General features: G+C 36.8%; 1 protein-coding gene across 1 annotated transcript in view; it reads right to left on the bottom strand.

The window, feature by feature from the left end:
- Positions 1 to 27,500, bottom strand: part of VWA8 (von Willebrand factor A domain containing 8) — a 182,470-nt gene that overhangs the window by 58,162 nt on the left and 96,808 nt on the right. The window contains exons 22-29 of the mRNA XM_027649783.1: positions 26,369 to 26,444; positions 25,588 to 25,723; positions 24,156 to 24,275; positions 23,218 to 23,423; positions 14,709 to 14,860; positions 5,343 to 5,451; positions 4,414 to 4,552; positions 3,028 to 3,230 (exon numbers count right to left, since the gene is read on the bottom strand). Coding sequence (XP_027505584.1) covers positions 3,028 to 3,230; positions 4,414 to 4,552; positions 5,343 to 5,451; positions 14,709 to 14,860; positions 23,218 to 23,423; positions 24,156 to 24,275; positions 25,588 to 25,723; positions 26,369 to 26,444 — 1,141 coding nt within the window. The remainder of the gene's footprint in view (positions 1 to 3,027; positions 3,231 to 4,413; positions 4,553 to 5,342; positions 5,452 to 14,708; positions 14,861 to 23,217; positions 23,424 to 24,155; positions 24,276 to 25,587; positions 25,724 to 26,368; positions 26,445 to 27,500) is intronic.

The raw sequence follows: 27,500 nt of genomic DNA, 5'->3' as shown, positions 1-27,500 counted from the left end.
TTTAAAATGAGATAAATACTTGATTTGTGCAATTAAGTTAAATCCCTGAGGAGTTTGCTTTCAGTAAAATTTTATTTAAATGGACAGGAAGGAATGGTGATTTTTTATTTTATTTCACTGGAGGGCTCTAGTGAATCCAGATGGATGTCATCTGTGAAATAAATCACACAACCTTATTTGAAAAGCTACAGTATCATAATCTCATCTTTTCCAATAAGGTTATCTTCCATTTAAAATTGCTCTTTTTTATAAATTAGTCAGAAGCATTCATCTCCAAAGACCTTTATTAAAAGAAAAAATGGAAAAAAATGCTTTTGGTATTGTCTAATTAATGTATTATGTTATTTAGGAAATAGTAGCTGTCAAGTGGCCTTTTTACTTAATAAATGCAAGTTCTTATTTCTACAAATATTGTTAATACTTCTTGGTCTTTTTGCAAGTAAACAAAAACGAACCCCTAAAGCATAACATACATCATTTATATTGGGTGTTTTTCTTGTTTTGTTTGATGCACCCTTAGCACAGGTGGCTAACCCTTGGAGCCTTGCCCAAAATACAGATGTGCCACTAATCTACTTTTCTTAACATGTGAATGCTGCAAATTTTGAGTTTATGCCTGCCAGTGACCTTAGCAGATCCGAAAGTAGTCGTCTTGACTATATGTTAAGGCTCCTTCTGTTGCCAGTAGAAAGAGAGAGGCACTTCCAAAGGGCAATTCACAGTGTTCTACCTTAACTGGGATGAAATGCTCTTCAGATCACCTTTATTCTCCTGGCAAATATAGAAGGTACTTGGATTATTATCTTAGACCATATGCTAACCTGCTAATGTCAATAATAATGGATTTCATTTCATACACAGCAACATCCACCTCATTTCACAGGTGCACAGAGCACATGATTTTTCCATGGCTCCGCTGCAGAAAGAGTTGGGAATAAAACCTTAGCTGTGAAGACTACAATAGCAGCATTTGCCTGATCTGTGCTTTGGTGCCTTGCTTAAAAAACAATCCCAAATAAATTGCTAATGTAGTCCATGGATACAAGCATCCAGTATACAAAAGAACCCTTTTTCATCTTTTTTTTCTGATGCAAGATGTGCAATACTCTTACTTAAGTTCTCAAGAAGTCAAAAATTACTTTTGAATGGTGTCCTAAGTATACAATGACTTTTTGCAACCAAGTTTGTAATTAAATAAATGTATTTTCACAACCAGTGAGTAAGATCTGCCTTAATGGTAACCCTACGTAAAAAGTTTTAAGATAATGCAAAACATTCAGAATATTTTAATTCTGTATTATTTTCCAGCAGTGTAAACCAGGCTTATTTACAGACAAGGTTTATTCACCTGTAGCACTTGCCAAGAAAGGCAAGTCTGAAACAGGCAATATTTAAGCTTTGCCAGAGAAAAACATGAAGTTACATCTTGACTGAAGTCATCTGGAAAGGGACACTGAGCTACAATAGTTTCTCCAAGGAGCAAATTTTATTTTAGTCTGAAAGACGCATATCATACTATCACTGAAAAATATATTCCACGAGGACAGACAAAACCAGACACTCAGAAAACTACCTAAAGCTTCATAGAAGAACCTTTGATAAAAGCTTCATTGCTGACACCAAATGCTACCATGATTTGGTTAAAAACAAAACGGTAGAAATTTTAGAGAATTAGAAAACAAGCAATATTGCTGGCTTGATATTGAGAAGTGTGAGACATTCTAAACATTTTTAGATACAAGACAGGCTGCCATCTGTTTTAGTTTCCTGCACCAACTTCGCCAAAGAAGAATAAGGATTATTTAGAATCAAACAAATGTGTTATGTGCAACTCAAAGGAGTTCAAACGGTACTTCTATAGTTGTTCAACAAGAAGGTAACCTCAGAATCATTTTTTTTCCAACTTGCATTGGAAAGTGTCCAAGGTGAAGCTAAAGAAGGTACAGGCAGTTCTACTAAAGGCAGAATTTTGTTTCTCATAAGGCATCGAGCTTAACTACTGGTTAAGTAGTAGCACTGACACTTGACAAACATTCCTGGAACAACAGTATCACAAAAACACTAGAAATTACTGAAAATTATTTAACACCCCAATTCAATGTAGGAAAAGTTCTTCTAGATTCAAGTCTCTCACCTACTGAAAAATGTTCAGAAGAAATTCTGAAAAGGAAAAGGAAAAACCAGCCAACAACAATGACCAGATTTCATGCCCATGTCAAACCACAATGACTGGTAGGTAACATAATAAACTATTATTAATATTAAAAAATGAACAGCAGCACCACGGTATACACTGCTATCTCTTCCCACTCTTGGGCAAAGAAGTTTTGAATTGGAAATGTTACAGTCAGTTCACTGACAGTAAGAGAAAGTGGAAAGCAAGTAACATTTGTCTTTAAAAAATGCGTTTGAGTCAAACCAACACAGAAGTTGTCAGTGGTTCTAAATTTGCATTGCTGATACTCTGGATGTTAAGGCTTGCATAGTCTCCTTTCTAATCTTAATACTTCAAATGTTATAGAATGAGAAATGGATTCACCAAACAAATCAAAAATAGTGGCATGAAGGAAATATAAGCAACATTTTACTTCGTGACTCAGAAAACATCTCTTTTATATATTATTTGAAAAGTAAAAAAGGAAGCAAAACTTAAGTTCACATATTACACCTTACTCTGGACTTCACAGTTTGCAAACATGCTGCTTGACTGAGACTCCTGAACTCGATCCACTCTCTCCCTTTTTCCCATGAAGGCCAATCTCCCTTTATCAGTGAGAAATAAGATAAGCAGGTAGAATTCAGCTTCAAGAATGTCCAGCTAAAAAGTGCAAGAGGAAAATCCCCACATAAAAACTGAAGCTGTAGGCAACTCCCAAGCTTCAAGTACAGTAAAAGAGAGAACAGTCAGCAGGAGGTAGGCTTGTCCAGGCTATTTCAGTCTACAGAGGTAGTCTCCTTGGTGATCCCACCCTCATGATGCTACTTTGCTCATCATTAAACATTTAGCTGCATTTTAATTTTTTTTACCTCCTCTTCATGTAGAACCACTTGACCTTTGAGTGGATTTCCCAGAGGAGCCACAGTCACAAAAGGTTGCCAGACACTTCCAACTGTTCTTGGGAAGAGGTCATAAAGATTCACGAAGTATCCACTCTTACTAGAAACATTCATGAAGTACAAAGTAACAGGATTGCAGGTAGTAACGTAAAGAACGTTTTCAGGTTCCTCTTCTGAAATGAGAAAATAATGAAAGGCTGTGCATTGCTCTTCTGGAAATAGATGTGTCATAAACTTGGCAGATAATACAGCAAAAAGTACAGAAAAATCACTTCTGTTGACACAGGAAGATAAAGAGAGAAATGATCTCTTGATACTGATTAAATATTAACAGGCAGAATCTTGTAACACTATTGACAAACAAGCAGTCCAAGACACATTTGTCTAGACAGGACTACAGCATCTGCCAGATGCTAATATGTAAAAACCCTTTTCATTCGATTTTGTTTGTTTATAATCTTGGTTCATCCTCGTTCTCTATTCCATCTTCCCTTAAAATTCATGTATTCCTTCAAAAACTTTTCACATGTAGCACCTTCCTGAGTGACTGCAGACTATTCTTGAAATCAATACAGAGCCACCTAATTTCTGTTTTGTTGCCATAAAAGTTTGCTAATCTATTTAAAAGTTGTACTACAAGTAGAAAAAGCATAATTCCAGTACTGATCATTAATGATCTGCTTATAACAACAATAAAGTTTAGACACGTTTAAAATTATGAACGCTAAATACATTTATGAATATTTCCAATGGTGCAATTTGCTTTGAGACATAAGTAGTACAGGTCAAGGCAGGCTTGATCCAGTGAGAAAGAATTTTAATCAGCATGAGAACAGGGGAAAAAAGCACAGCATTCTCCAAGTTAAAAGATTTGTATTAAAATCGAACTGACAGAGGAAAAGTCAAAAAATCGTTTTTAAGTAATGCAGTGTTGAACACACAAATTAAACAGACTTGCAATTTTGTGGCTGTGTTCTACTCTATTTACACATCTTTCTCTTAGTTTGAGAAGGATGCATATCCTTACAAAGACCACAATGACTTGGTGAAATTACGCTCCAAATTCAATGGCTGATTAATTTTGTATTCCACCTACTGTTTAAAAAAAAAGTGGAAATCAAAAATTATTATTGCTGTAGTCCATTCCCATAGTAGATATTTAAATTCCAATATTAAAATTCCCAGTATTATGCCTGTACTCCATTGCAAACATATCTAGAAATACCCACTACTGTAAATGCACTGAAGTGTTACTGTGCTTACGAAGTCAAGTCTAGTCCTTCATCTTCTCCAGGATATCTCACTATTCATAATACTTGGGATCAGCACAAAAGTTAGTAGCTTTTCTTACTGTACCTTTGGTTACAGTGACATCACAAACTATGTTAATTTCATCTAAAGGCAGTGTCCAAAAAGCAAGTTCTTCAGTGAAATTGAGGGACCTGGCTTCATGTCGTTCCACTGGAAAGCCTTGAATATTTAAGTACACAGGGCCCTAAAACAAATGATAACAATGAGGGCTTCCTAAAATATCCCACTCTCCATTTTTTTTATGCCTTTTCACTTTAGTCTTTTAATGGTTTGGAACCATTATTGCTTAATGACATGAAGGAGGTATCATGTACTGATCAAAAGCAGTTCATACAAGGAAAAAAATCAGAATATTTTTGTTTCAAAGAAGTTCGATGGTAATTTCTTTTTATATAAAGTTTAAATCTCACCCCTACATCACATCAGAAGTTAATGTTTTTCCTCACTCACTGCAGTAATAATTACTGAAGTTCAACCAAGAACCCAGAGTTAAAAAGGTCTTAGAAACTTTGGCTGCAGATAAAACTTTACCAAAGGTTCAGATTCAAACTTGGAAGTGCCAAAGACTTGTAAGAATTCAGCTGTATGCAAAACAGAAAAAGAAAACAGCTTTCTTTTCAGTATCTGATCGTAGTCAATAATTGAGGTCTGGGGTCTGAAACCGGCCACTTCCAAGCATGCAAAACAGCTACAAAGTTCTTTCACATGTGGTACTTTCAATATTCTCATAAAAATCTCTTTTAAAGAACTTCTGACAAGCTTAGTGATTTTAAAGCACATCTTACATTGTGAGGGCTAGGTATATAAAAATGATATTGTTCTAGTCAGTATAAAAACTCCAAGAACAAACGATAAGGACTACACTTTGTACACACTCTTTTTCCTAGAGAAATTAATCACATTTTCGATCCTTCATGTCCCAGTACATAAAACCAGTATTATATGAATTAAAAAAAAAAGTTTAAAATACAAACCTTTACATCTATTTTTTGAGTTTCTGACGGACACAGCAGCTTCTGTTGTGCATTTCCTGGCTGATCAACTTTCCAGTAGCCCATAAATTTAAGATCTGGTAATGGCAGTCTGTCAAACAATACAAGAACAAGTGAATCTGTACATTTATTAACCTGTAACTGATACGGAATAAATAATTTAAACAACTGCATTTTTCTAATGAAATATATCTGAAGATTCCTTGCTAAAAAAATTTCATTCCTTTTTCAATCACAAAAATGTTAGTCTCCTGTATTACTAATACGGTCACAATCTAAGCAGTATCATAAAAGAAGAAGCAATGCATATAAAATGGCCTAAAAAGGATAAATTTTGTGACACATGCAGCAAAATATATCCAAACCATGTCTTGCTTTGCTTCATTCGGATCAGGTAGGGTGTGACAGCAACCATTAAAGGAATTCCTGTCAGTGGCTCGTTCATCTAAAGCCCAGCAGAATAAGCAAAGTAAACACTGTAGCTAGTTAACAATGCAATAAAAGTTTCATTAATTATTTCTATTTATTTTACCACTGGTCACATGAACAAAGGCAAAGTAATACAGACATGAGAGTACCCCATTGCCTTCTGGCCAACACCATCTACAGAAAGGACAGGGATATCTTCAAAAGCCACATTTACTTGCCTTGGTAAGTAAATTCATTAATTTAGTATGAATTTAGTAGATTTATTCATTTCTGTACCTTTTATTTAGGGAAGAAATACAGGGATGACAATAAAACTCATTTATATAGGAAAAGAAAATGCTGGTGTACGACAGTGTAGCATGACAGCAAAATAGGAACAGCACAATTTTTATTTCTTTCCTCTGAAGTGATTTGTAACCACTGAGAACAATTTGAATTCATTAAATGGCATGAATACCTTCAAGTTAATGAACTTATAACTTTTGGTTTCTTTTACTTGGGATCAATTGCTCCTAAAGAGACCTCCTATCAAAACAACATTTTGTGTTCCATGTCGTTGCACATTACCGTACAGCTACAGGACTTGGCAAGAGAATAGAAGACATTCCTTCTCCCAGTTTCTATAAATATCTTCAAAGTCTATTTTAAGGAAGTTCTCTTAGACTGTTTGTTAAAAGTATCTGCTTGGTCTCTTCTGTTCTATCTGATGATTCCCGTTCCTACTGTTACAATTATTTTCCCTCCCCTCACCATTTAAACTGGCCCTTCTAGATATCAGAAGTTTGTTTAATTTCTTCTATATATTTTTTCAGAATAAGAAGGGATCTCAAATAAAAAAAAAAACAAAAACCACAACAAAAAACTTTAGTTGGACTATATATGAAACTTAGGGAATTCTATTTTTCTTTTATTTTTCCCCCAAAAACTTAAGAGGAAAAGTCAGGGAATGAACACAAATATCCTCCAATCTTTGCTACTCATGCAGGAAAGATGTGTTAATATTTCTTAATGGTATATTGACACCAAACCTCAAGCCACCAAGAGAAGCCAGAAATTGAAGGCAGACAGACACTCAACCTCCATCACCTTTATGTGTTTGGACCATCTGCCAGGACAGCCAAAGACACTTTTTGCAAACAGAAAATTTTGTGGATGATATAGATTGTTGGTGCTCATAGATAAATAAATATCCAGGTGTCAGCAATATGGCACTGGGACATGTAAAGTGCATCCCATTAATTCCCTCTCTTAGTCAGAACCAAAAGAATCTTCATTGCCTGTTTGTTGCTTAATTAAGAATATCAATAGATGTCAATGTCTGCAGAGTGATTAACTTTGAATTCTTCCTCACCTCAGTTTGTGTTTTTCCATTCTTTACACCTAGCTAATCTAGCCAAAATTCTTCCCAAATTAAGAAGAGAAATTAAGCCAGACTTAAAAAAAAAAAAAAAAAGGCAAGCAGGTACAATATGGCAGCTGACAACATTCAACACTATTAGGGAAAAACATTCAGGATGTACTATTTCAACATACACGAAAATCTTAGCGAAATTTATTCCTACAGTCCGAGAATGGGTAAACAGTCAAGTCACTATACTAAATGTCAATTTAGATGTCTATGAACTAGAATTTTACTACAGTCTTCCATTTGGAATTTCTAAATGATTTGTTGGCAAAACATTGGTTATTTCTTGAACCACAAGCTGTCTTGTGTGCAAAAAAATCGTGGAGATTTCTTTTTACTCTATGAGTCCAAGTAGCATAATCTCTGATATGTCTATAATCAGGAATAATTATTTCCTGTTAGCTCAGTGGAACATCGACTTTCACAAGGATTTGGACTTTAGTTTTAATTCCTTACACATTACTCCCATGGACAACATCCCAGAAATCAACAGCTTTACTAATAATCATGAATAGCTATAAAATGTAACACAAAACATATGTAAATAACCAGTTCTAACCAAATACTGTGCTTTATTTAGCAACAGAATTACAGATTGCATTCCCAAAGAAACAAAGCATTTCCACTCTGTTTCAGCGTTCTGGAGATTTTCTTTGCTAGTAGTTCCTCTCTTCCCTCAGGAAAACTGATTTCTCCTTTCTCCTAGATTCTTGAGGTTTTGTTCTCTTCCCCATTTCTAAATGATTTACTTTCTCTGAGGCAGCAGACCAAGTCATCATAAACAGGAAGGAGCAGGGAAATGTAGATCAGAATTTAAGAATAAAACAGAAAGCAGAGTGCATAATACAGAGCTCTTTGTCAAGAGTAATAGGGATCTTATTCTTCTAGGGCTTGACAATTTTTTTTTCTCCATCTCACTGCTCTCTCATACAAACTGGGTTCAAGAAAGACTGAGTATTGAAGAAGCTGGTGGCATTAAAGGTCTGCCTCCCGAATAACTTTCAGAAGAGACTGAGGGTGCAGAAGGACTGGAACATGCCCACACTGAAAATGTGTATACATCTTAACAGGTTTCCTCTAGCGAATATATATGATACACAGTGAAGAAGGGAAATTTTCTTCTTTTCCTAGAACTTATAATTAAAAAGTAAGTTTTGAAAATAACTTGAAGTGACAGTACTAGTAAAAGCTTCACAAGGTGCTCCTGCCACACTGCTGTATTTCAAATTAATTAACCATATAACATTTACTTAAACGGCAGACAGAATACTATGGAAATGTCAACACTGGCAAAAATATGCAAGTCAAAGTGATCTGATGGGTATAAAAAGTGGAGTGGCTCAGTAAAAAGAGTACTGAGACTCCACTGCTATCTCCAGGTAGGGGTGTACAGAGTGATCAGTGATTTTTTCTTTTCTCAAACCTGGAAAGGATTTCTAAAACAGAAAAACTACAGGACAGACTGCACTAATCTTGTAAGAAAGATAAGATTTAAAAGCAAGTAATTTAAGCCAAGATTTAAAAGCAAGAATTGATCAGTTCTTTGATTATGATCTGTCAAAGCCTTTTGCTTAAGGAAAATTCAGGGGTTTTTTATTTTAATGCTTATTCGCTCTTAATTTTAGATCCTGGTTTTCTACAGTATTACTGCTGTCCACGAAATGTATACACAAGCAGGTATTTTGTTCAGAAAAGTGACTGCATGGGACTTAGAGCTGATGAGGCAATTCCACAAAAAATTACTATCTAGTCTGAGTTTCTTCATGCACAGCAGTCTAAGGGGAGATGATCTGTCAAAAGGTAATTCTCTTATGCTGCTAGAAAACTTTTCAAAGTGACACCTACAAAACACAATTTCTTCCCATCTTTATATTTTTGATTTCAGAAAATAAATTCATTTTAGGCTATTAAAAAAATAAAATCAAACAACAAAAAGCCCCAAACCCAAACAACTGTGTTCAAAAAGTCAACAGAATCTGCTTCATAAAGTTATTTATTTAGCTTTTGGAGAACACAGTGGAAAATTGCTATGAATATTGTAAGACTGAAGTTCCACTGAATGCAAATTCTTCACTGCCAGACTAGTACAGCTGCGGACATGAGCTATGACAGGCAACAAAGCTGCTTAATACATGATCTTGTAAACCAGCTCAGTGTTGGCATGGAATGTATTATTCAAGGGCTCCAATAATAGTTTGTGGTCCATGTAGCTGAAAAGACATCCATCCCATGTAGCCTTTCTGGACTAAAGTAAGATACAGTCTGAAATCAGGAAAATTCCTTACCAACCAGTTGTCCTCAATTTATCCAAACATATTTTGATTAAAAATATAAGCAGTAGATATTCAGAACAGTTGTATGTTAAAACTCGTGTTCGCTGATAGTCAAGTGCGAAGCCCACCCTCAGCTGCCCCCACACTGCACAGGATGGACAATAGACATATATGATATGAGACATATCCAACAATTAACTACAGATTATCTGGGGGGGAAAAGCAACATCAAAGAACAGTCTCAAGAGAAAATTAAAGCTGTCAAAATTACATATTTAAATTACATATAGAAAATTCAGTTAATGTAAAAAATATTCAAGTTATAGCAAGCACTTGGATGTGGATAGTGACAGGAGGAAAAATACGGAATGGCAATTTCATCAAGGATAAATGTCAGAATTAGAGCTAAATGCTGTTTTACCTAGAAACTGCGGATGGTCTAAACTGTGCACCAAAGTGGCAGATTAACGTGAGTTCAGACAAATGTGATGTAACAGATGTCAAAGTGAAAAACAAAGTGTAATTGTACATAAAGAAAGATAATGAGTTAGTACCACGAGTAATTTATTTTACCGACTATGTCTTGGCAAAGCATCGCAGACAAGCCATCTGCTTTATGCACAATACTGATAAAAATTACAAATTACTGGACAGGTGATATGAGGAGGGACAGACAATATCATAATGTTATAACCTGACAATACGGAACATGTCAGTGCCTTGAAGAATGGTTATCATAGAATCACAGAATCAGCCAAGTTGGAAAGGACCTCCGAGATCATCAAGTCCAACCCTTGATCCAACACCGCCGTGGTTACTAGACCATGGCACTTAAGTGCCATATCTACTCTCATCTTAAAAACCTCCAGGGATGGTGAATCCACCACGTCCCTGGGCAGCCCATTCCAATGTCCAATTACTCTCTCTGTAAAGAATTTCTTCCTAATATCCAACCTAAACCTCTCCTGGTACAGCTTAAGACCATGCCCTCTTGTCCTACTGCTGGTTGCCTGGGAGAAGAGACTGATGCCCACCTGGCTACAACCTTCTTTCAGGTAGTTGTAGAGAGTCATGAGGTCTCCCCTGAGCCTCTTCTTCTCCAGGCTAAACCACCACATCTCCCTCAGCCTCTCCTTATAAGACTTGTGCTCGGGTCCCTTCACCAGCCTCGTTGCTCTTCTCTGGACCTGCTCCAGCAGCTCAATATTCTTCCGGAATGGAGGGGCCCAGAACTGGACACAGTACTCCAGTTGTGGCCTCACCAGCACTGAGTCCAGGGGAAGAATCACTTCCCTGGACCTGTTGGCCGCACTGTTCCTGATCCAGGCCAGGATGCCATTGGCCTTCTTGGCCACCTGGGCACACTGCTGGTTCATGTTTAGCTTCCTGTCAATCCAAACTCCCAGGTCCCTATCTGGGAAAAAATGACAACCGAAGAAAACAAAAAGCTCAAGTAAAGCATTGCTTTAGAGGTCTAATATATGATACTAATTTTGCAAATAAACAAAGTAGTATCTACGAATTAATTTCTGTCTCAAAAAAAGAACTACTGCAAAAATTATTTTCTACGTGGTCATTAGATACCATCTAATCTTTCCATCCAAGATTAGGTATATTAATTCCAAAGTCTCACCTAAAATTCCCATAAGACTCACTGTTCAATTTCCCTTGTAATTTCAGCTGGATACAACCCTAAACTTTCTTCTGTTGAGACCCTGTACTATAGTGCATTGCCAGTGTGTCTCATGGCTTCTTTCCTGTATTGACAGCAGTTATGTTTCAGTAGCAATTTAAATAATTCTGATTTATACAAGTTTTATATTAAGTAGTACGTGACAGACTTCTCCAAAGCTTATTAAAATAAAGATTCACAAATCATTGGATACAAGACATGCCAGAAGATACCTGTATAAAGGAGTGAGCATTTCACTATAATGATTTTCCTGTCCTAGAATCTCCTGGAAATGCTTCTATAACGCAAAACGTTGTATTCTTATACAATGATTTTGCTGTAGGTTTGACTAACATCCTTGGGCAGAATTGGTTTGGACTACTATCCCAGTGTTCATGTTACTTAGTAGAAACCCTGAGCAATTTATTATGATAACTAGTAAGTCTTAGAAGTCTAGAAAATTAAGACGGGAGCACAGAAGTGATCTGGGGGTACGCTGTTTTTGCTAGAACAATGTAGAAATCACACCTGGTAAACCTTCAGACTGTAAACTTGTGAGAGCCTAGAAGCAGGTAGGAAAACGAGCTTAAAACAGAAAGTGATCTTGACAAGTCAGAGAACTAACTTGAAAAAATACAAGACAGTCAGAAAAGTGTAAGCATGAAGTAAGTTGATTACACAAAGTGACGACGGGATAAGAGCTATGGAGGGTTCTGCAGAAGGATGTGCAGGTTTTTGTTTAGAAAACCAGAGATGAGTTAAACATTGAAAGAAATGCAAACATACTGAGCTTTTTAAAAGGAACCGTGGCATGAAATACATCTCTATACAAGTTCTGTACGCTTGTACTTTACTTGGCTCCAGTAGAAACGAACTCGCCCAGTTTCACACACAATGCTTAAAGATAGACACAAATCAAGTGAAGAGAGGGAGCATAAAAGAAAAATAAAATCAACCAATGGCCTTAAAAAAGAGGAAAGATTGAGAGGTGACTTTCTAATGGCAAGGATATTTAGTAACAAGACTGACTTGCTTTGGGAGGTTATAGAACTCCATCTCTGAAGGTCGTCAGGCATGAAGCATGAAAAAAAAGAGATAAAGTTTCCTTAAGGTAGTGGGATGGACCACATAAGCATCATTATCCTCCTCTCAGATTCATGGAAAACATTAGAAAGGAGGTCAGTACTCTAGTACCTTTTCTGCAGTGGTCCAAACACCATATACCAAATTACCTCAATGTGTCCATCACAGGAGCTTGCAATTATGGACTGGAGCAGATTTGAAGAGATTATCTCAATGTTCTTTTACCCCAAGGTAGAATCAACTGTGCTGAAACCAATCCTGAAAGATATGTCTGTAATTCAAGGTGATCTGCCTGAGGCTTACAAGCTCCATAGGGTTAAATCTCATGATCAACAGCAAGGCTGTCCTGCAATGGAGCAGTAGGATAACCTCAAAATCCAGCAGTAGTGAGGGATTGAGACACAGATTTCTGGATCATGAGAGCCAGGTGGTCAGCTCAGATGGTGAGATCTAAGAAAATGTTGCTTTTATCAACTGTGTGTGAACCACTTCTGTAGTTTCTCCTCCCCTTGGGTATCAGTGTAGAAAGAATGTGCTCATAGCTGCCAGTCAAGTGAAGTTTTTGATGGGCATCTTGTGGGGTTCTGGTAAGTCCTTCATCCTTGGCATAACCTATCCTATAAAACCTCAGTGATGAATTAAAAATGATGAGGTGATTATGTTTAATTCAATATAATTGCATCACTATAATTAATGCATTCTTCTATTTTATCACTTCTAGACTGAGCTGTCCCCAATTACAGCAGTCTTTCTCTTATGCTTCCTAAAACTCTGATCTTCTCATTACTAAAGAGTCCTCTCCCACATCTAAGACTTCTAAAAATTATATAAAGAGCAAATTTCTCAAAAACTATAGCAAACGTCATAATTCTTGAAAAGAGAAGTTACCAAGGGACTTTTAGCACAGAAACCATGGCAAGAGTTTCAAGTGTGTACCGTCAATTTAGCAGAAATTGTAGTTGCTGGTTCCCTAGGCATGTAACAATCCTGTCAACAAAATTAAAAGGTACACCACAGGCACTACACTGCCAATCTTTTTGAATAGTTATATGTAAGATGTTAGATATAATAACAGTAGTACTCCAGCAGGAGAAACCTACATTCACATGGACACTTAATATCACAGAATGGGTAAGGCTGGAAATGACCAGAGCAGGTTATCTGGTACAACCTCCTTGCTCAAGCAGGGTCATTCTAGAGCACAAGGCACAGGACCGTATCCAGATGGTTCTTGAATATCTCCAGTGAAGGAGACTCTATAACCTCTCTGGGCAATTTGTTCCAGTGCATAGTCACCCACACTGGAGTAAATATCAAGACGTCATGCCATTTAAATCAGTCCCTCCTTAGCAAATATAAAATATATGTGTCACATGGCAAACTCAATTTTCTATATATTCATAAAGCTTTCTCCATGAAAGGGAAATATTTGTTTCTTCAAAAATAATTTATGTATTTAAGTTCAAGACAGAGTAAGTTTTCCAATTGCTTTTCAATATGATCTACTTAAGCCTGTTTCCTGTGAATTTTAGAAGAACTAATTATATTTGTTTCATAGAATCACAGGATCATAGAACGGTTTGGGTTGGAAGGGACCTTAAAGATCATCTAGTTCCAACCCCTCTGCTGTGGGTAGGAACATCTTACACTGGACTAGGTTGCTCAAAATTCTATCCATCCTGGCCTTGGACACTTCTAGGGATGGGGCATCCACAGCTTCTCTGGGCAACTTGTGTCAGTGCCTCACCACCCTCATAGTAAAGAATTTCTTCCCAATACCTTATCTAAACCTGCCTTTTTTCAGTTTAAAGTCATTCCCCCTTGTCCTGTCACTACATGCCCTTGTCAAAAGTCCCTCTCCAGCCTTCTGGTAAGGTCTCTTCAGGGAGTGGGGTGGGGCTTGAAGGGCAGAGGGCATTAATACATAATGTAGCTATTTTGATTCTAACCTCTAGAAAAAAGTATATGGTGCAATATGTCAACTGGTTACATACTTCAAGAATAATAGTGATTTACAGACACATACAAAAATGGCTCTTAGACCTTACATGAATTGCCCCATTCGGCAGAAATATTTTCGTAGAGCCTTTTGCAAGCATCAAAGACAAAACCCAACCACCACTGAAGACAACTTTTGTTTCTACAGATTTAGATGATAAATAACAGGACAGAAGTGTGTTGCGATTCAATTAAAAACACAGGAGAAGAAACAAGTATTTCCCTTTATTAAGATGTAACTGTTTACCTTACAAGCTATCAGTATGTACATGGACATTAAAGATTAAATGTAATAATAAGCAAATACTCTATTATGAAGTATTTTATATTGTTGTAGCTTATTTGGAAGATTATAAATTTGAACCAGTGGAGGATTGACTTTCAAGCATTCCAGGTTGGTTTTAAATCAGTTAGCAGCAAGATAACACACTATAAAAACTGATCATGAGAAATATGTCTTCTTAACATATATTTTATGTTATTCTTACTCCTTGGCCAGCTGTACATTGGTCGGTTTTGCTCCAATAGGTATTCCATACTTGTGCAAAGTGTTGTACAAAATTTCACACATTTCACTGTTGTAGGAGTCAAAGTCAAACACGTTTCGAACAACATTTGCGAGTCCTTCAGCTGGAAATTTCTGTGAAGAAACAAAGACTCCTAAATATCTTTCAGTGACTATCTATTAAGTTACAGCATATCATTACATACTTCTAAGATGAACAGTTGTAACAGTAACTTTTCTCGACAGAAAAATGCTTAAGTAATCTATGCTTTTAGTTTCCAGAATAAAGAAGGTACATAATTTCTAAATTAAAAATTGTTGAATTAAACAAACAAGCATGTGACAATTATTTAATAGTCAACATCATTAATAGTGAATTGTTTTCATTATACACATTACAAGATGCTGCAATCATTAGAAAATATAGTTAAAAGTAGCCTGTATTTTTTTAATTTACTTTCTGTAAACAATGAAGATCAAACACAAACACATATATTTGTATAATTTAGCCATACATTTAAGAATTCTCACTCTATTGTTGAATATAGAAAAACAGATGATACACTGCTTCCTTGCCAAAAAAATATTTTATGTCATGACTGATTTTCGTAGAAACAGAAATTCACTTAGGATTCACAAAGTTTTTTTTTCTCAGTGAAAAATACTAGTTGAAATGTGCCATGTACATTAAAAAAATCCCAAACGTTTATCAAATTTTGATCATTTCTCCAACAATGGAAGTTTTGTTACTGTATTGGACTGATGATTTTGGATGAGGAATTGGTTGGATAGTTGCATCCTGAGGGCAGTGGTCAATGGTTCAAGGTGCTGATGGAGATGGGTGACAAGTGGTGGGACCAGTACTGTTTAATATCTTCATCAATGACATAGCGGGATCAAGTGCAGAGGGACCTGGACAAGCTTGAGAAGTGGGGCCATGGGAACCACCTGAAGTTCAACAAGGCCATGTGCACAGTGCTGCACCTCAGTTGGGGCAACCACTGCTGTAAAAACAAGTTGGAGACTGAAAAGATTGAGAGCAGCCCTGCCAAGAAGGACCTGGAGGTACCAGTGGATGAAAAGATGGACATGACCTGACATTGTATGCTCACAGCCCATAAAGTCATTTGTACCTTGGGCTGCATCAAAAGCAGCATGACCAGCAGGCAGAGGGACGGGATTCTGCCCCTCTACTCTGCTCTTATGAGTACTGCATCCAGCTCTGGAGTCCCCAGCACAGGAAGTGCTGGAGTGAGTCCAGAGGAGGGCCATGAAGATGATCAGAGGGCTAGCACACCTCTCCTATGAGGACAGGCTGAGAGAGTTGTTCAGCCTGGAGAAGAAAAAACCCTGAGGAGATGTTTAGGTAGCCTTCCAGTACCTAAGGGGTTACAAGAGAGCTGGAGAGGGACTTTTGACAAGGGCATGTAGTGATAGGACAAGGGGGAATGAGTTTAAACTGAAAGAAGGCAAATTTAGGTGAGGTATTAGGAAGAAATTCTTTACTATGAGGGTGGTGAGGCACTAGAAACAGGTTGCCCAGAGAAGCTGTGGATGTCTCAATCCTTGGAAGTGTTCTAGGCCAGGATGGATGGAATTTTGAGCAACCTAGTCGAGTGGACGGTTCCCTGCCCACAGCAGAGGGGCTGGAACTAGGTACCTTCCAACCCAAACTATTCTATGATTCTATAAGCTAAAATTAGAGAAATAAGAGAAATGAAGAACCACTCAAAGAAACTTATGCCACTGATTAACAAAGAAACTGAGGTGGAGGACCCCAAGCTGTAGCAGGTATATGCTCAAAGGAGGCTGTGACCCTGCGGGAAGCCCATATTAGAGCAGGCTTGCTGGCAGGACTTGGGATCCTGTGGAAGGCACACACTGGAGCAGTTAATGCAGAACTGAAGCCTATGGAAAGGACTCACATTGGAGAAGTTTGTGGAGGTCTGTCTCCTGTAGGAGGGACCTCATGATGGAGCAGGGAAAGAGTGTGAAGAATCCTCCCTCTGAGGAGGAAGCAGTGGTAGAGACAATGTGTGATGAACAGACCACAACTCCCTGTCTTCTGTGCTGCTGGAGCAGAGGAGGTAGAGAAAGTCAGGAGTGAAGCTGAGCTTGGGAGGAAGGGAGGGGTGGAGTGAAGGTGTTCTAAGATTTGGGTTTAATTGCCCTACTCTGATTTGATTAGGAATAAATTAAACTAATTTGTCCAAGTTGAGTCTGTTTTGCTCACAACAGTAATTGGCGAGTGATCTCTCCCTGTCCTTATCTCAACCCATGAGCCTTTCATTATATTTTCTCTTCCCTGCCCAGCAGAGGAAGGGAGTGACAGAGTGGCTTTGGTGGCATCTGGTCAGGGGTCAGCCCACCACAGATGTAAATGGAGCAAACCAAATAAAAAGCATTTTAAAAAATAATCACCAAATTGCTATATATACCAGAAACTTGCTGCTTAACAGCTTTATTTTACCTTTAATTTTTTGGCAAGAGGAGGGAGCGAGAATTTTTTTATTTAAAAACTTTTAACTCTTTCTTCATATGCCTTTCATTCAAATACTAGACATTTCAGACCAGGACCTGGATGATTCAATCTCAGTATATCTCTTTTACAGTAATGAAGATAAATTTGTGAAGAAGTATTTTAGGGAGTTGAAGTCTTAATTGGTTTAGTCTCCACTAGTGAACTAGGTTGGTACAAAGAATTTGAAAAACAAACTTAATGTGTCAGAGAAGTTTATAAATGTATTAAAAACAAAGATATTTGAGTATTGCTTAAAAACTAAAACAGAAGAAAGCAGAAAATTTTCCTAAGTGTTTTGACCTGTACTCTTAATCAAACATCAGACTTAGTAAGGAGTTTAATATTTTTCCCAACTTAATAAATATCTAATCTCTGTAATAAAATACCTGTGACACAAGCAATACTAAATTTAGCTAGTTACTGTGATAGACTGGAATACCAATGCTAAAATAGGCTTCTACAAACCTTTTTTAATCTGTGGTATACATGGCACAGAATATTTTAGTACTAGTGTTGGTATAAAAGTATGCTAAACTATGTCCTGCTTTTTAAACCTATCCATGAGGAACCTTTTAGAGGTTCTGCATTATTACAGTCTAGCGAAATACAAGTTATTGTGGGATAATAAGTTGTCCTACAGCCTATGCTATTCTTGTTACAATGTCCATTCCATACTGAATTAAACAGGTACTAAAACCAAAATTTCTCCCAACTGCTATTCTAACTTAAGTTTGTGACAATGTTTAGTAGCCAAAGTACTAACTTCTACAATGAAAATCGCACCTTGGAGTCAAACATACTGAAAAAGAAAAGCCCACCAACCTTTAAAAAGGTACATGATGGTAAGGTTCATAAACGTGTAAAGCTGCTTAGTACTCCGTATGCAGGACTTTATTTCAGTCTATTTTCAAGTCTGGTGTCTTTTTAATAAGAAGAGCAAAATGCGTCCACAATTGTGCATACTCCATATAATCAAACTCTCAAGCACAAGTCCTATGAGGAGAGGCTGAGGGAGGTGGGGCTGTTTAGCCTGGAGAAGAGGAGGCTCAGGGGAGGCCTCATCGCTCTCTACAACTACCTGAGAGGAGGTTGTAGCCAGGTGGGCATCAGTCTCTTCTCCCAGGCAACCAGCAGTAGGACAAGAGGGTATGGTCTTAAGCTCTGCCAGGGGAGGTTTAGGTTGGATATTAGGAAGAAATTCTTTACAGAGAGAGTAATTGGACATTGGAATGGGCTGCCCAGGGACGTGGTGGATTCTCCGTCCCTGGAAGTTTTTAAGATGAGACTGGATGTGGCACTTAGTGCCATGGTCTAGTAACCACGGCGGTGTTGGATCAAGGGTTGGACTTGATGATCTCGGAAGTCTTTTCCAACCCAGTTGATTCCGTGATTCTAGATTCTTTCCTTAGGTATATGATGAACACTGCATTTTCTCTGTTATCCCCTTCTCACTGCAAAGCACGACCAACAAACTGGCACCAAGCTATTTTATTCACTCATGATCTGCTCTTTCACCTGTCCTGCATTAGATACTGCAGAAACCTTGGTCAAGTGCTTCAAATAATATCTGGTTTTCACTAGTAGTCTCCAAGTATTTCCATGGTTTGCTGAATCATTGCATAATTCTGATATCGATATCCTTCTCTGCAATGAATTGCCTCAATAGTTCCATACCTCTTGGACACCATGAAAAATTTTCTGAGGTACAGCTGATCACTGCTGCCAATAAAACCTGTTTTGAACACAAGCCACTTGTCAAAAAGTCCTCTACTTCAGTTATTTAAAAAAAAAAAATCACAAATTTCTCATTTCAATCAGAACAAATCCAACCATTTTTTAATAACTGCCTGGAAAATTGCTTACTGAAGAAAGGAAATGACCGTTTACTTAAAGGGAAACAAAAAGAAAAAGATAAAAGAAACAAAAGAGATTGAATGTTTGAGGTTTGAGCTGAACAAAAATAAAAAAAATCATTTGGTTTGTATTGATTTTTAGAATGAGATTACTAGAGAAAATATTGATCTCTCATCAGCCTGTCTGGTTCTCATTCATTGATTCTTCCCCTTACACCTCTGTGTGCACCTCAGAGTATTTTCACAGCTTAGATTCTCGGCTATTCCTTAAAATAGTAAGTAACATAGGTTTTGCTTTTAACAATTTTATATTTTTATTTATATATTTTTTGCTTTATTTGATACAGAATTTGGCTTGGTAAAAAAAATCCATGTTTTTATGGATCTAACATTCCATGAGTAGATGTATTGCTATAGTCTGCTTAAAGTCTATGAGCAAAACAGTAGTTTTTTAGTACAAATAGAGAATCTTAATTAAAATATGGTATACTCATTGCCCTGAAAACAAAGTCATAAATAAATCTGGTATTGAGTCTGCAATGAGTTCAGACTTTTTGTTTTAGACTTCCACCTTGTGTTCTCACTATCACTCACTTCCCTACATATTCCAGTGCCTTCAGATGCCTGCATATTATCCATCTGGCCAGCACCACCTCAAAAGTCCACCCTGCACATTATAACAGGTCTCTCCCTACCTGCTCATTCCTCTGTGCTCTTGGTTTCCTCCTGCAGCCCTGATGCCCTTTCACTGAATGTTGCCAGCTCTCTCTGTGCCTCCTCAGTTGTCCTGTCAGCAGGGCAGAAGCATCATATGTATGGCTCTCCTGAGCCACAGGCATACTAATGGTTAATCAGTGCTCATGTCTTTAGTGGGCATCATCTACTGACAAGCAAGGAGCTGAATTCTCCCCCTGCCTTTCCTCTCACAGAGACACTAATTTCAACTTGTCCTTCTGTCACATAGCAACTGATTTTGATTAAATCAGCAGAAACCTAATTATCTTTGAAAACTGGTAACTGAGATTCACTGTGGTTGGCCAAAAGGGTAAAAAGTTATTACTGATGCGTTTGGCAGCAAGGTGAGAAATGAATACAAACCGTGATTTGATAAGCCTAGTTTTCTTTTGAGATTAGGTTTAACATAAAAAAAAAAGTCCTATTTTACCACAAAAGCTTACTGAACGGGCCTAAAAGCCTGATGGTTAGTAGACTTCAGGTCCAGAAGGTTTCTTAGACATTTACTGCTTGAAAACTGTTATACTAGTGCTTACTATTAGAAAACAATCTCAGATACAAATAAGAAAGAAGGCCTATCGGAAAAGTCTCAGCTTTCCCAAACTAAAAAAGAGTCAGTAAAAAAGCTACTGCCATTTTATCTGGGCTAATGTGGGTTCCCTGATTAACATCTGCCAAGGCCTCATGAAAAATAGCGTATTAGATTGCAGAGAAGCAGTCATAGCACCCACGCTGGTAGTTACAGGCAACATATGGTAATCCAGCAGAGCAAGAGCAGAGCTTCTTAGCTTGCCCATAAGCCACTATTAATATAAACACTTTTGACATTTGACACAGTCTGAAAACTGGAGGCAAACAAGACAAAAAGGTTATATTCAGGTCACCTGCCATCTAGAGCTTCAAGACCCAAATTCCCTATATAGTATGTGGGGACAAAAAGTTGCAGCAACCAAGTTAAGTACCTACATCAGACAATTTTCCCTATTCCTGCAGTTTCATGTCTTCAAAATAGTTTGGTGTCTTGACCTTCACCAAAAAAACCTTCCCCTAAGAAAAGTTAATATAGAGGCAACCTAGCTCTGAACACAGTGTCTAGCTCCAAGTAAATTACCACATGTTCCCTACTTGCTAATCTTTATGGGAAGATAATCTTGTAATTGCACTCTAGAATCAATCCTATATACTGAGGACCACAATTAATCGGTGTGCAGAGATTAGCTTAATAATATGCTGATACCATAGTAATCAAAATATTTTTAACTGACTAGTCCCAATGCTCAGATATGCTCTCAGGTAGCAGTAATCATAAGCAAATTTTTTCTCCACAACATTCAACGTTTTTTTACAGAAGTAAAAAATTCCAAAATTATGTGAAAGAAATCAACACAATAGTACAAAGAAAACGGGGCTGTGGAACTGCTGTAAGGGAAATTGTTTAACAACATGACTAACTTCCCTCCTTCCTTCCTAAGGACCAGCAATTTTATTGACTCATTTCCCTCCTTCCTCTTTCTTCTCTACCTGAAGACCTAAAAGTTTCTTACTTTGGAATAACCATTATGTTTATATTCATTGTTTACATTTGGCTCCTCCCAGTCTTTTTATTTATTCAGATTGAAAAACAAGTTACAGTAAACAAAATGTTGCATCCCTTCAAAGAGACTGGGATCTTGAAAACAAACGTTACAGAAGAAATCAAAGCTGCATGTTGGAGATTTATTTGGATATTTTCACTTTGAAAGAGGTGAAAGATTAGCAGATGGGAAACTTCCCTGCCGATCTGAGCCCAGTGCCCAGCTTGATGTGATGTTAACTGATTAAGTGAAGGAGACAGAAGCAGAGAGTTAAATGCCCTTAAGACAATTAGCAATGCAGCTCTTTCAATCTTCAATTAGATGCCATTCACACTCAAATAAAAGAAGAATTAAGTCCTGTTTCTGCACCAGTTAGAAACAGAAGACAGTACAACTTCAGATTACTTGGAGACAGATGATGAAGGGAAAGAAGCTAGGAAGAAAGGTAGGAACAGAAAAAGGGTATGAAGACAGGAAGAAGTTCATTTAAAAAAATCCTAAAAAATCAGCTTTTCAGCAGCACAGCAACTGTTACTCAAGTCTGTAATTTTTCCACAGTCATTTTAAATGTAACACTGTGTTTAGAGATCTGCATGTACATGTTCTATCAGTTTGGTAAACAAATATCTATCAGCTGGTAATGGATCCCAACAGACTACTTTGCTGATGTATTTATTTGGATGGATTCCTCAGCTTTTAGGTCTGAATCTTGTTAATCCTTAGTACAAAATTATAAAGCATTATTTTTTCTTTATGTTATTGATATCATAGTAGCACTAATTTTGTCTTGAGACCTTCTTGCACAGAGGACAAAAATCTATACTCCCCAGAAATCTAGATGAACTGAAGATTTTTATAAGTATTAAGTCTAACATGCAGGATCTAAATGTCTGTGTATATAAAAGAATGTTTGTGAATAAGTTCATGAGCACAAACCCAAAACTACCATGCAACCCTGCTATACTATACAGTGTTAAACATAGGAACAGTAGGTCAAAATTTGTGAGAAATTGTATTCTAATTGTATTAATGACATTAATTTTCACTATTTTTTTTTAAATCTAGGATTCAATAATTCAAGAAACAGTCTATAAATTATCAAATTACCGATTTCATGATTATAAAAAGAACAAAATAAAAGCACTGCCATTTCAAAGAGCATTAAGACACTTTATATTTCAAATACTTCAGGTAAAAAACATCTTTCAATTTATAAAGTCAGACTTTAACACTTAAAAAACAAATCATCTCTAAATTCATGATTTTACAGTTAAATGTGTGTAGGAGGTAATTGTGGATCCTCCTTGTTAAGCTGTTATCCATCTAATATTTTCCTTAGAAAGAGTCCACCAGTGATGTATTACTGTTATGCAGCAGGAACTTGTTTTTTCGCAGGAAAGAATTAAACCCACAAATTTTGTAGCAGCATAAAGTGAACAGCTGCACTGTCCCTGAAGTACTGTATGTTAAATATGGAATTTTATAGTGAGGGCCAGTATGAACTTGGCACACTGTATTCACAGTATGAATGTGATATTGTCTCACATAGTAGAAAAACAGACTCTTGTGGGTTTTTTTTAATATCTATAAATAAACATGCAGAAAAAAAATCTGCCCATATGTATCTGTGGTCCTTACGCTCAGACTATCTAAACATCTAAATAGGATGCTTCCTTCAGAATGTAAAACTTCTCATAAGAATTAAATAAAAATGCATGAACAATAATGGCATCTTTTTCTAAAACCTTCAAGCATTAAAAAATTAACAGTGATGAACTCAGTTTTTCAATTAAATCTGATGTACTGTACCTGTAAATGTTTTACAATATTCACAACTTCTCTAGTTGAATAGGGATAGTTAATAATGCCTTGGTCAGCTAAGCTCCTGAGCTCTCCAAAAGCAGCTACCAGTTTCTGAAGAATTGGCTCTGGAACATCAGGACCATATTGTCTTAGCATAGCCATTTCAGACTGTGGTTTGGGATTATCAACAGCATGGCAACTAAAAATGTCCCCTAAAAAGAAAAAAAGCGCAAAGTTAAGTAATCTATAAAGAGATAGTATCATAACAGCACCTTTAAGTTTAATATTGCAGCTTTAATGAAAAAGCAATGACTCAAAAGAATGCTGAGCACTAGCTTTTTAAAACCAACAAGGCAAAAACTGCTCTGAAAAATGTGAAGAACATTGAGGCCCTTCCTGAAACTGGGATGAATTCAATATGTTGTCAAATATATGTATTTTACTAAGGCCTATCGCACATGGCCATATGAATGGAGAGGCAAGTCTGCTGCTGAAGAAGGAGAGAAAAGAACCATCTCAAGCTACCATCTCTTGTACCAAAGAGGAGAGCATCTGACCTGTGGCTTGCTTGATATGGGGAAAAAAATGGTGAACAGTTGAGAGAGATGCTTACAGCTCATTTTTTTGCTATATTTGGATACTATATACACTCATTAACAAAGATTTCTCATAACCTTGTCTATCTGCAATCTTTGTTCAGATCCCAAAAAACAAAGTAGTTTTAACAGAGATGACCACATATTCAGTTCAGGGCAAGTTTGGGCCCTTTTATTAACACATGTTGATTTACATGATAGTCTTCAAGCTGAATCTCACCTTGAGTGCCTTACGTGACACAAAGCATCAATATGCATAAGAACCCCTTCTCCTCGTGAAATCTAATTAATACACTTATTCTATTAAACAATTCTATTAAAGATCATAATTTAATATGAATCACTTACCTAATGTGCCAAAAAAGTCATTACCCAAGAAAGGAAACCCAGGCCTATTTGCCAGAACTATCATTCTAAAATCAGGATGAATAACTATTACATTTTCTCTCCCCTCTACATGAGCATGATCTGGAAAAGAAATAAAATGTATTAATTGCATATTTAAGCTTTGCAATCCTGAATGAACAAACATAATTAGATTAGAAGAAGAATTCTTAGAATCAGAAGAAAAAATCTTCTAATCTGATTCTGTTCTTCTCAGAACTAGAAGAACAGGGGGTTTTTTGCCATTCAACTATAAGTTTTCTAGGTTTCATTTTAAAGTTTTGTAGTTTGTTACATGAAAATTTAACCAAAGTGTTTAATTCAAAAAACATAAAAATGCATCCACTGTTCTTGGGGTGACTACCTGTCCTCATTTTCACTGAAATGGTGAAGCCAGTGGTGAATAAAATGTGGTTTTATATAAGTCTGACATTATTTGATCTGGGAAGACAGCACTGACATGCCTCCTGGTTACTACAAAAATCTGTGAGAAGCCAGAGATACGTGATTTAACATGTGAAGACCCTGGTTTTTCAAAATTACTCAGACTGACTCCATTTTTCCCTTACAGCATGTTTCCAGTGGCACACTGTGTTTGGGAATCCTTTAACTACCTCTAAAAAACTACAGCAATAATTGGAACTGGTTAGCAAGATATTTTAAAAAAAGCCCACCTATAGATTATGATGACAAGCAAAACTCAGGTGTGCCATGTGTGCTGAATGATTGCCACACTCAAACATTATTCCCAATATTGTTAAAATGAAACTCATTACAGTCTAGTAACTAGTAACATCTGATGTCTAGTAACATCAAGAGGGCATTTCAAACATGGTCTTTCTTTGGAAAATAATGAAAAATATTTAGTTCCTGCAATTCACATGAATTAAATTCCATAAAGTTACAAAATACTTTCATCCTACAGGATATATTTAAATAATCTAAGCATTTGCAATATTTGACTAGATTAACCCTTAATAATTCAACCTTAGGTATATCCATATCTTCATTCTAGATCTGATCAAATTATACCCCAACTGTCTAGATAGGCATAACCAAGATCATAATCTGGTCAACTAGATCTTTATTTCTTATGGTGAATGAGAAGCAGAGAGGTCAAATTACATTTTGTTGGGGTTTGGGTTTTTTGTTAGTGTTTTTTTATTTTATTTTATTTTTCAGCAATATTCACAAGAATACTAATTTAAGAAAACTTTGTGGCTATTCCAAAAGTAGTAAAGAAAATGACTGTAAATTCTTTCATTGTTAACCTTTTAGTATCAAGTAATGTATCCATTTAGATTGTTTTGGGTCTCTACTTAGCAGTGTAATTGCTGAAAACCAGCAACATGTTGCATTCTATCTACAATGATCAAAACATTTTCTCTCTACTTACTGGCAACAATGCGCCTTCCATCTGACAAAACCATTTCCCCACTTTCTACTAAAGTTTTTAAGATACAGGTAACATTTGTTGGTGCTTTGTCTGCCTCATCGATTACCAAAATATGTCCAAACTTCACTGCTTTTACCTAGAAGAGAAAAGAATCATAACATCACAACCCCCCCCAAACACCTGCAAGTAGCTGCATTACTGATTTCTCAATCAGCAGCTGTGATGTCGCAGTGACACTGAGACAAGAAAGTGACTCAGAACAGGGATAAGCTATGACCAAATCGTAATAGAGGGAAGAGGAGGCAGATGGGACAAGAAAGGTGGGTGTTACCTGGTTCTTCTGAATAGGGATAGAAAGGGCTGTGCTAGGGAGGGATGTGAGAAGCCCGACTGAGAATGGAGTGCTGACAGAGAAGTGCAAAGCCAGCTTGCATCTAGACTGTCAACATGTAGCTGAATGAACTAAAGAATGGCTGCAACAGCTGTTTGGAGCCCAACTTAGCATGTAGGTGTGAGGTGCTATGAAAGAGGAGGAGGAAAATACCACTCAATCAGTTAGAATGTGTCAGGTTAATACTAAATTATTTTACATACTCATTTTGTGTGGGGGGTTTCCCAAGCACATTAGGCACAGCAAGTGAGGCAAATGTGACTAAAGTAGAAGTTAATGCAAAGTTTGCTACCATGCTCACTCAATATGCCATGAAAAATCAAATAATGAATATTTTAAATTTGAAATGAAAAGCATTTCTAAATATAAAATCCAAATGTTACTACTGACCAGTGGTGAATCTTCATATACAATAAGACCATCTTTAACAGAAGGTTGTAGGGTAAGGCTTTGTACAGTGGTATCCCTGAAATGTGGAAAACCAGACAGTATTAATTACAAATACACAAGAATTTTAGTTACAATAAAATGCAAAATGAGTAAATGAAAAACTGAGTACTCTCTAAGAGGAAGAAATATCTCTTTTTTCAGAATTCTTGAATAACTAGGAACACTGGTGTGCCAGCTCGGTGGTCAAATGCAAGTATCCCTGTCTCTGCTAGGACTTTCATGGTAGTTCTCCTTTCTCATAAACCCTCAAAACAAAACCACTGAGAAGTGAATAAGTATTTTTTGTATGTAGGCACATTATTGATGTTACTATTTCTAGTTAAGTATGCTGAAATTGTCATGTACGTGACAAATAGGTGATTCTCCCTAGAAGAACCAAACATAAATCATTACTGTTTTAGCTGCTCTTCTCCACATATCATCAAGCAAAAAAACTCTCCCAAAACCCCAAAAAACCCAAATCCAACCAAACCAAAACCAACCCAACCCAACGACCAAAAGACACAAGCCCACCCCAAACCCAACCCAAACAAACAAAAAACCCCCTACAAACAACAACCACCACCACAACCACAACCCAAAAAATCCCCCCAAAAACAAAACAACAAAACTAAACACACTCATATGGAATTCTAAAAATCAATTTTTACTTCTATCTAAGCCATACTGGCTTCCTATATTTTATATCATGCACGGCATAAGCTCTTAGATGGGACAGAGACTTTAATAACACAGCATTTCTGACATTTTGTGTTTGAATTGCTCACATTATTTTTACCTTTAAACATAAAACAGTGCTAATTAAAATCTGTAATGGGAATATTCTTAATATTCACTATTTTCATCTATTCCAACCACCACTGAATGTACAGATAAATAGAAAACAGTTCCAATTCAGAAAGGTCAAGCAACAGACATCACCACACTGGATTCACCTATATAAACTATGTCCATAACCCAGGGAAAGCCCCTACTGATTAGACAAAATACTTGCCAAAACCTTTGTCAAGACCTGTATAACCAACCCCATTTACTTCGGGGTTCAGAGGGACCAAATGACCTAGAGAATAAT

The sequence above is a fragment of the Corapipo altera genome, unplaced genomic scaffold, assembly GCF_003945725.1.
Source record: "Corapipo altera isolate COAL_440 unplaced genomic scaffold, ASM394572v1 0, whole genome shotgun sequence".
NCBI lineage: Eukaryota > Metazoa > Chordata > Aves > Passeriformes > Pipridae > Corapipo > Corapipo altera.
This window is presented reverse-complemented; position numbering and strand designations above follow the sequence as displayed.